General features: G+C 44.3%; 1 protein-coding gene across 3 annotated transcripts in view; it reads left to right on the forward strand.

Annotated features, from left to right (window-relative positions):
• The window catches only part of LOC137873585 (integrin alpha-5-like), a 32,842-nt gene that overhangs the window by 3,595 nt on the left and 19,247 nt on the right, over positions 1 to 10,000 (forward strand). For 2 of the 3 annotated variants that reach the window (XM_068711833.1, XM_068711835.1), the window contains exons 2-10: positions 2,978 to 3,102; positions 5,813 to 5,913; positions 7,119 to 7,242; positions 8,195 to 8,256; positions 8,408 to 8,453; positions 8,648 to 8,773; positions 9,273 to 9,317; positions 9,597 to 9,640; positions 9,756 to 9,812. In XM_068711833.1, the coding sequence (XP_068567934.1) occupies positions 2,978 to 3,102; positions 5,813 to 5,913; positions 7,119 to 7,242; positions 8,195 to 8,256; positions 8,408 to 8,453; positions 8,648 to 8,773; positions 9,273 to 9,317; positions 9,597 to 9,640; positions 9,756 to 9,812 (730 nt within the window). The remainder of the gene's footprint in view (positions 1 to 2,977; positions 3,103 to 5,812; positions 5,914 to 7,118; positions 7,243 to 8,194; positions 8,257 to 8,407; positions 8,454 to 8,647; positions 8,774 to 9,272; positions 9,318 to 9,596; positions 9,641 to 9,755; positions 9,813 to 10,000) is intronic. The other variant, XM_068711834.1, reaches the window with a different exon arrangement.

Here is a 10,000-nt window from a genome sequence, read left to right on the forward strand (position 1 = left end):
TTTGTCCACTATGTAAAACCAGCTTCAAAGCCCAGCGCTCTTCCTGGGGTCTTGACTAAACATCCCCATGCAGCGATGTCATTGAGGGCATGTTGGCATGCTGATGTGCTCATGCCCAGTCTCTCAGAGCTGTTAGCACGTCCATAAACTCTCAGGCTTGTTTGAGTGGACTTGATTTTGTCACTTTCTCCTTGTAAACACACCACAGACCCACAACGTTCATCTGTAGGATTAGCCTGTAGCATGAAAATGGGACGCAGATGTTGAAATCCTGCGACCTGATGTCTTTGAACCTCTTCATGTTTACCAACCCGTCTGTGAGCTCTACATTAAAGGGCTAACGTTAGCTGCACCACTTCACTGCACAGCCAGGCTCAGTCAATGCCGGCATTTACTCTTAATCCGGTTATTGTATTAGTAATAGAACCAGATTTCATTTGGCCAATTAAGCAAATTTTCTGCAGCTTATATTGTAGCACAGCTTTAATGTAAGTTAAGCCAAAAGTGCACATTTGACTAGAAATCACACTAATTGAGTGTTGTGTCAGATCATTCTGGGCCACCCACATACGTACGAGAGTAATGAATGTATTTACATGTAAACCAAACAAAACTGATATTGGGGTTTCTGGCTCATACCAGCATCATGTCCTGTTTATTATAAGAAGCCAGATAACATCTTGAGAAACCTGAACTGGGTCAGCTCGGATCCAGACGCTCTGATGGTTCCGTGGACATTCATTACTGGAAGTACTGGAAGGTCGTATCAGTATTATGTGTCCCTTAAACTGAAGCAATATGCTTCATATGAGGTTTGAGATATTCAGCTGAAGCCATTGTCCTTCATTAAATTGTTTCATTGAAATACATGTGATCTCAGAGAAAGATAACAGGTAGGTTATGATGCATAGGAGGAGTTATATGAAGTAAGACCTACTATTAGATGAGACTTGGCTGTTCAGTGGAGCTCATGCCTCTAAGCCATTCTGCTGTTTGCAGATGTTCCTGTTGAACGTGAGTTAAAAGAAAGGAATCCTTCTCTCAGGTCTCAACAGAAGCATCCGTCATCTCGATCCTGACTTCCGTCATGTCGTCGAGGAGGCTGTTGTTGGCTGTTAAGTTTCCGTTACTTTTAATTGACTCTTTCAACTCAACATGTGCAGAGATCACCGGGCGGTGGGGCGGTGGTCACGGATGTTTGCCAGAGAAAGCCTGGACCCTGGTCGGCTAAGTGGCCGCGGAGTGAGTGCTTTACAAGGAAAGCTTCTCCAGCCGTGTACATATTCCTCTTGTGCTCTCCAGACATGTTGGGGGGATGGGGGGGGAAGTACAGATCTCTGCTAATGTCATCAGTCACCAAAGTCTCAAGTTGTGCCGTACGCTCTGGGCCAGGACTTCTTTTAGCAGGGCTGTCTGAAAACCTTGAAAGCTGATTCGTAATACACATTTATACACACATATACACACATATACACACACTCACCATAAATCTGGATACATCACCAAAAATAACAATAAAATCATCACATCTTTGTCTGGCAAACGGTGTCAACTAAACAAACAAGGAGTTCCAATGAATGATTGTAATTCAGTATGCTGTAAAAAGAGCTGTAATATTTGAACACTATGACTCGTAATCATGGAGCCAACTGTTGTAATTGTGGGGTAGTTTGGATGTTTTGAAGGGTTGGATGAGGTACTTCATCCATATTCAATGTAGTACTTACAGTCCAGCAGTGGACAGCTGGTTGTAAAGAGACCTGATCAGTACTCAGTACTCTACCTGCTCTGCTCCACACAGCAGACAGACTCAGTCAGAGACTAGCTGGTGAACATCTGCTGTATAACGTGTACGAGGTGAAACTATGTCAGTGTTGTTTTTACAACTTGTTACTCTAATGGATGCAGGTTTGAAATCACAGCCTTCAAAGGTCCTCTTCTCAAGTTAGTTCCTGACCTTATAGTCTGCATAGATCTACATTGTATTGAAAACCGTCTCTGCTTCTGAAGAAATCTTTACTCGGCTTCATGAAGAAAGAATCCCGATGCAGACTTTGACCTCATGCTGAGGTTGCACAGCTTTGGCTCAACTTGATGTGACAACATGTGAACACTATGAAAGCATTGTTGATCAGAGACAGATGTTCAAACATCCGGGCAGCAATGCTGGACATCGTGTTTTATCCCGTATCTGACATTAAAACACCTCCGAGGCAGCAGTAATGACTGCAGAAGTACAGCCACTGAGGCCTCCGCCGTAAACTGATCTCTGTACGTATGGAACAGTAGTGCTCTGACACAGAAGGCCCCAAAGACTGGAGCAGGGCTGGATGAAGGAGAAGTCAGCCTGGTACCACTTCTTCATGGTAGTACTACATCTCAACTGTCTTCGTAGCTTTCTTTCTCTTCAGGCCAACACCATTTGTGTCCTCTTTGTCATGATCTTGGTTCTGATCAAAAAAGCAGCCTTTAAAACCAGGAAGAGACAACACTATACATTATATATATTATATATATATATACACAATATTACAATATCAAAATCAAAGACGATGTCTATTCTCAGATACGATACGATACATAAATCCACAATATCCATATTATATCACTATATTACCACTATATAGTGATGAAAGAAATAGTTAGATGATGTCTTGATACCAGTCTTGATACCAGTCTTGAGACCAGTCCTGATACCAGTCTTGATAGCAGTCCTGATACCAGTCTTGATACCAGTCTCATGTCTGCACTGTAAACATTAAGCTCCAGTCAAGAGATGGGGTGTAATATATGTGTAATATATTTGAAGTATGTCCAGATTCATGCTTTTTTCATCAGCTGTGTGTTTGACACAACTTGATTTCACAAGACCAGTTAAATGCTTATGATCGTAGATCAGAACAGATGTTTCTTGGTGTAACCGTGGACTTCTCCCGTCACCACAATGTAAGACTTTGTTTTCCTCTCTGCTGTCCAGTGTCAGTGTTTTGATCGGCGCCCCGAAAGCCAACACCAGCCAAGCCGACGTCACTGAAGGAGGAGCCGTGTTCTTGTGCCCCTGGAGCCCAGCTAACTGCAGCCTGATCGACTTTGACAAGCAAGGTAGGGCGTCTTGTTAAACCTACGTTAACGGCCTCTTTGCAGATAAAAATGTGACCTCTGCCAAACCAAGCTCCATATTCAAATTCCGAGGGAGAGACATGTCCTCCACGTCGTGAATCGCAGCAGTCTTTGGTAACTCACATTGTTCCGGGTTATAAAAATGTCACTTTCCCCAACGGCGCTGTTAAACAGCTGAGACAGGACTAAGTAGGGACTCTCAGCTGTCTCCAACCAGCCGTAAAAGTGAGGGAAGGTAAAGGGTTGACTCCCTGCCATTGTACGGCTCCTAATCCAACGCTGTTCTGTTTTCACTGAAACCAGCTTTAATGTCTCTCCGGTGTGTTAATGGTGACTGAGGTGTTCCTCCACACTCACTCACCCCCACTAAGGTCTCCGTTCTGAGACTTGGGCTGAGTTTTGCAGTGTTTTCACAGAGCTTTGATTTCCTGCCGGACTGGGGCCCGATGTTGTGAGCGCTCTTTAATTAGGGCAGAGTCGTTACGGGGACGAGGACCCAGAGGACCGGGGCTGCCCCCAGCTCTGCCACAAAAATAATCACCTCCATCAGAAATGCAGGAAGCGATAAAGACCACCGTTTGAGGATCACAGGGTACAACTGATCGTACGCTCTCGAATGCTGATATGGAATGACGGTTTACACTGACTGAGAGCAAACTCTGCGTACATAAATACACACCGACCAACTGTTAAACAACGGGCTCTGCAGACGGCCCTGAAACACGAGACGGTGTAGAAAAACCATTCAAAACCACACTTATGTTCACACACACACCATAGACCTACACGCACACGCTCCTGGTTTACATCCAGTAGTCATGGCTAGATGAAGAGACAATGGGCTGTCGGGCACAGATGCGCTGGAAGACCCAACATCTCTCTTACTTATAGCTGTTATGCCTCTTTTTGTAGTTGTTTTGTGTCTCTTTCTAGTCGCTTTGTGTTTCTTTTTGTTCATTTTGGGTCTTTGTAGTCTTTTTGTGTCTCTTTGTGGTCATCATGTGCCTGCTTACAGTTGTTTTGGCTCTTTGTAGTTTCTTTGCAGTTGTGTTGTGTCTTGGTGGTCATTTTGTGTCTCTTTGAAGTTGTTTTATGTTTGTTTGTAGTCTTTATGTGTCTCTTTGTAGTCTTTTTGTGTTTCTTTGTGTTGATGTTGTGTCTCTGTAGTTGTTTTGAATATCTTTGTAGTCTTTTTGAGTCTCTTTGTAGTCTTTTTGTGTCTCTTTGTTGTCTTTTTGAATCTCTTTGTAGTCTTTTTGTGTCTCTTTGTAGTCTTTTTGAATATCTTTGTAGTCTTTGTAGTCTTTTTGAATCTCTTTGTAGTGTTTTTGTGTCTCTTTGTTGTCTTTTTGAATCTCTTTGTAGTCCTTTTGTGTCGCTTTGTGGTCATTGTGTGCCTGCTTACAGTTGTTTGGCTCTTTGTAGTTGTGTTGTGTTTCTTTGCAGTTGTGTTGTGTCTTGGTGGTCATTTTGTGTCTGTTTTCTGTTGTTTTGGCCCTTTTTGCAGTTGCTTTGTGTCTTTTTGTTTGACATTGTTCTACATTTCCTTGTGGTTGATGTTGAGTCTCTTCTTGGCTGGTTCGTGTCTCTGTGACATTTTGCAGGTGAAGGCTAACGGTGGCCCTGACACTTTGGGCCCCTGGGCCTGTGCTCGGTAGGCCCGGTACAGTAATCCATCCATGTTAGTATTTCCCACTACAGGCATCAGGATTCATGGTGTGTTTGAGGACACAGCCCAGACTCCGTTAATAAACAGGCACAGGAGAGTTTAATGTCTCTGCTACAGACAGCAGCCACATACATCAGAACATACACCACAGTGACACTTGCACAGCTACAGGCATGTTTAAGAAGGAGTTAAGGTGTCAGCTTTTGTAAAATTACTTTTCAAGTATGCTGAAGGCAAGTTTTTTCCCTGTAGGTGTAACAAAAGCATGCATGACGAAGAAACTAGCATCTGACAGCAAACCCCAACATCAGATACTTTAATGTTGTGCTTGGATAAAGACATGAACAGTATTTCAAAGCCTGGAACTTGTTTTTACATTGTTCCACAGGACATGAAGGCGACCTGGCTCACCTGACGTTTTACGAACCAGGAACAGCAGCTTAAGAAGAAATATGACTCATTATTTAGCCAAATTAATTGATTAATTCATGTTGAAAGCAAACAAATCATGGAGGTGTAATGTTGCTGAGACTTCAAAGTAAAACCTTTGGCAGGAAACCACACACACACACACACACACACACACACACACACACACCTCTAGCGCTCCACCATCCCGTCCCTCATCACTGCTCGCTGCCTGGGCCTCTTCTTAAAACAGATCCTGACAATGAAGTGCAGCCGTTTGGGTTACAGTAACAACAAGGTCCAAGTCCCTTTGAGCCGTTTGATGTGTGCCATAGCATGGAGGATGGATTAAGACTTCAGAGCCTGGGAGCAAGGCCATAAAACATCCAAGTGAAAAGCCAAGAACATATGAGGGAGCTCTCTCAGACGAAGCCCTGACAGCACAGATATCAAGCGCGATGACAGGGGGATCTCTGACTTAGTTAAAACAGCAACTCCTAATGTCTCTGAACTTTCACGTAAAGTTAAATAAGGAATTCACTTGTAGAAAGAGCTGCGTACAACTCAAATGCAAATACGCCCTAAAACATGTTTTTTCTCTCTGCGTTCTTCTAGGGGATCGATATTTTTACATTAACGGCGTGAACACTCAGGTCGAGTTCAAGTCCCACCAGTGGTTTGGAGCTACAGTGCGTTCCCATGGCAACAGCATCCTGGTAAGTAAGAGCGGGTCGGGGTCGGTCGTTCTGTTTGGACGCCGTGTGACAATACGCTAATCAATCAACCTTTACATTAAACCTGATTTTTTAACATGCGTTTTTGGGACACTCATTTTTAACATTTCTAACTTTGAGTTCCGCTGAGCTTTGAAAATGCAGAAAAAAAGTAAACTCAACTAACAATCTGACGACTCGTTCACCATAAGCTTTGAAATTAAGAACTCTTTTTGCATATAAATGCAGAATCTGTAGGCAGCGGGCCAAAATGTTCTGGTTTCCATTTGTAGTCCAAGTAGTATTGAGCAATCAGGGCTTTGGTTGCATACTGAGTACAAGTTTGTGTGAAGAGCAAAAGAGGCGGCACACATCGGCAAAAAGGAAATCTTGGAAGTCACCACCTGACAATCTTACTTTGGCTAATTGCCAATTGTGAAACAATCTGGTGGTCGACTTCATCTCTTTCGTTCGGCATCTTTGATACGTAGAATGAGATTAAATGAACAATAAAGACGTAAAACATTGTTATAATAAACTATCTCTGCGCTCGACCCCTTCCAGCATGATGTCAGTCATTTGTGTTTTAGCGGGCCTACCAGTTGGAAGCCATCAAAGGAAGGGAAGCTAGTTTTAACTTCTGTAATTAAATCCAAAATGTAAATCCTGGCGCCATGCTTGATGTCGCTAATCCGACTGTAAACATTCAGAGGAAGTCTCGGCCCGGATGTCTGTTATCTGGATATCTGCTGTCTTCGCCAGAACCCCAGAAATATTGGCCGGCGTCAGACCGACAGCCGATGGGTTCCGAGACTGAAGAACGCTGAATGCTAACAGCAACGCTAATGTAGCTGGATGCTAACACAGGCAAAACGTAATGAACCTCAGCTGTTGAAAATTCCTGTAGAAGACATTGAGAAACAGGAACAGCATTCTTCTTCTTCTGCCAGAACCATAATCTCTCCTCGGCTAACACAGTTTGAGGGTTTCCTGTTATTGTAGTATTTTCAAACAATATGCTTCTCTTTTACAAAATGAGCACTTCACCATGAGTACGGCCCATGATGTTGAATACATTCCTGTAAATGAAATGCAGAGCAGCTGCTGCTTCAAAGTGCAGCAAACGTTTCTAACAAAGTCTGGTTAGCTACTGGAAGGGTTAATTAATAACTTCTCAACTAGAACATACGTCTCATTGCTCCTGCCAGGCTTGTGCTCCCAGGTATTACTGGAGGACCGAACATGACGCACCGTTCGCCGACGTCACGGGAACCTGCTACCTCTCCGTCGATGGTCTCAACACGTTTGTGGAGTATGCCCCTTGCCGGACAGGTGAGCGGCTGCAATGACACCAAACTACACCCAACTGACGGTGGTGTTTAGGTGACGGATGCTCGACTTTAACCCACTTTTTAACGTATCAACAGCTCACTGAGAACCATAAGGTAGCTAGAATCTTCAGCGCACGTTTGCTGCAACTTGCTTAAAAAATCTGACTCTCTCGGAGTCGGCACACAGACGTGATACACATACACATGTTTTACATGTGTATCAGGCCTGTGATCAGGTCCGTGATCAGGTCCGTGATCAGGTCTGTGATCAGGTCTGTGACTGGAGGATATCGTTCTCCAATGTCCTCACGAATAAACGTCCATAAATTCTCTTGTTACCCCAGAACATTCTAGGCTAAAGCGTGGCAACATAATGCTTCCTGTTTACATCTCCAAATCATCCCGTAACTAAGAGCACGATTGTCACAACAGTCAAAGACGAAGACTCTTGCCACGTTGCTATATCAATATGTTTGACGGTTCCGAGGCTTAGCATGTCCCAACAACACAGTTCTTATATTCCTGGAACAGTAAAACCATAATAATGGATGTAGGACAAAGCGCTGATATTAAAGAAGAAAAGAACAAGTTGTAGTTCAGGATTAGTCTAAAACGATATAGTTTTCTGTAATTTGTACAGTTGGTATAAAATCTCTTTGCAGTGAATATTTAGAATTCAGCTTCCTGCTTATCTGATGAAGGGTGCTGCCTACAGTTCAAGTCACCTCTGTGAACTCATCAGGTGTTACCAGATGAAGCTGAAGCTACAAATCGACCCTGAAACTCTGTTTTCCTCTGTTGTTTTCAAAGTGTCTGAAATTCAGTTTTGGTTCAATGTACAATTGTAATGTTGTTTGAATTACACAGGAGAGTTATGCCTTCAACAGAACAGAATGTTTTCATGAATCAGAAGGATTATGAGTGTTTCCCATGTTTGCTGCTGTTCATTGCAGAACGACACGGACCTGTTGGACAGGGCTACTGTCAGGGGGGATTTAGTGCAGACTTCACCAAGGTAAGAGAAATATTTGCTGGTTTCTACATAATCACATGCTTGCCGTTTCTCTGTTTTGGTTGATGTAAGCAGTGGGGGTTTCGCTCAGTACGGTTTGTTTGTTGAGACTCACGGTGACACACAGACTCTGTGTAACTGTTGTGCGTTGCAGGACGGCAGGGTTGTGCTTGGAGGACCGGGCAGCTTTTACTGGCAAGGTGAGCTCGCAAGAATGTGGACCAACATGGATCCTTAGATAAACAACTTCCAATGGATTCTTCCTCTGAATGTCTCAAAATCAATCCGTCTCTTTAGCCTGTGGACAAACTAGAGCGGAGCCAGAAGTTCAGGAAGTCACGTGTCTTATTTTAACCTCTGACCTTTGACCCTGTGTTGCCCATCCGTCCCGTAGGCCAGCTGATCTCAGCCACCACAGAGGAGATCGTGAAGGCCTACTACCCCTCCTACTTCCTGCTGTCCGTCGCTGGGCAGATTCAGACGCGACAGGTGCAGGGTAGCTATGATGACAGCTACCTGGGTGAGGAAGTACACTGGAGTCAAATAGGATTGTTAAAACATGTCAAACTCAAGGCCCGCGGGCCCAAATCCGGCCCTCGGTACAATTATATCCGGCCCGCAACAAAATGTAAAATGTTTATCATAACTGACCCGCCACACCACAGAACTCCGGGATTAAAAGTGGCAACGTGAGCTGGCCTTTTTGTGCGACATAACGAAGCATCTCACTAAACCTCCAGCTTCCTATCGATTTAGCGTTGCACTTCAATAAAGTTAAACCGGGTGCCTATATTACCCACAATGCAATTGAACCGCCGGTGATTTCGGATGTGGAGTTGGACAGAGATGATCTCGCTCGCCCTCTGCAGCCTCCTCCTCGTCTCTGCTCCAGGCTTTAGCTACTACTACTACCTATAGATAGGTAGTAGTAGTAGCTAGTAGTACTACTACTACCTATCTATAGATAGCCTCCAGCCTCAGCTGCTTTCTCTCACTAACACTCTTCATCGCTCCTGCAGGTTACTCCGTGGCTGGTGGCGAGTTCAGTGGGGATGATGATGAAGGTGAGGGTCATGTTTACAGTGCAGAGACACAATGCATGGCTGAGTTCACTGGACTGAGTTCAGGGTTGACTGACCCCAACACAAGCTCTGTGTAATGTGTAACCGCTCAGTCTCAACACACTCGACTGTGGTGCGATTATTACGTCTTTCAGGAAGCGAGAACATTTAGAGGCTCAAAGAATCAGTGTGTTTCCTGTTGGTCGCTCACCGCGGTTCTAGTTATCAGTGTTGTGTTGAAATGAGTTGCTGACCTTTTGACCTTTGCTTTCTCTGCTGCAGATTTTGTCACAGGAGTTCCAAAAGGACTGATGCTGTATGGAGCAGTAAGGAGCATTTTCATATCCCACCAATTCACAGTGCAAACAGTCGACAAAGCGTAGACGTATTGAAGTGCAGTGTGCAGAACTCAGATGATGACTTTTCTCCATCTCCATATAGGTGTCAATATTAAATGGAAGGGATCTGAAGTCTCTGCTCAACTTGACAGGGGAGCAGGTATGTGCACGTCTGGACGGGGGATTATGTTTGTAGTCTTTCATGACGCGGGAACACATTTAAAGTGGCGTAAAGGACGGCCGGAGACGAAGGAATTCGCCCCGTGGAGAGGAGGCCTGTGTCGGGGTCAGAGGTCAAGCTTACAGTATGCACAGCTCAGGGTTTCTAAAAGCTGCAAATCAAAGCCA

Source organism: Cebidichthys violaceus, unplaced genomic scaffold (genome assembly GCF_023349555.1).
Source record: "Cebidichthys violaceus isolate CVI_PGR_0920_01 unplaced genomic scaffold, fCebVio1.0.p SCAF_17, whole genome shotgun sequence".
NCBI classification, from domain to species: domain Eukaryota; kingdom Metazoa; phylum Chordata; class Actinopteri; order Perciformes; family Stichaeidae; genus Cebidichthys; species Cebidichthys violaceus.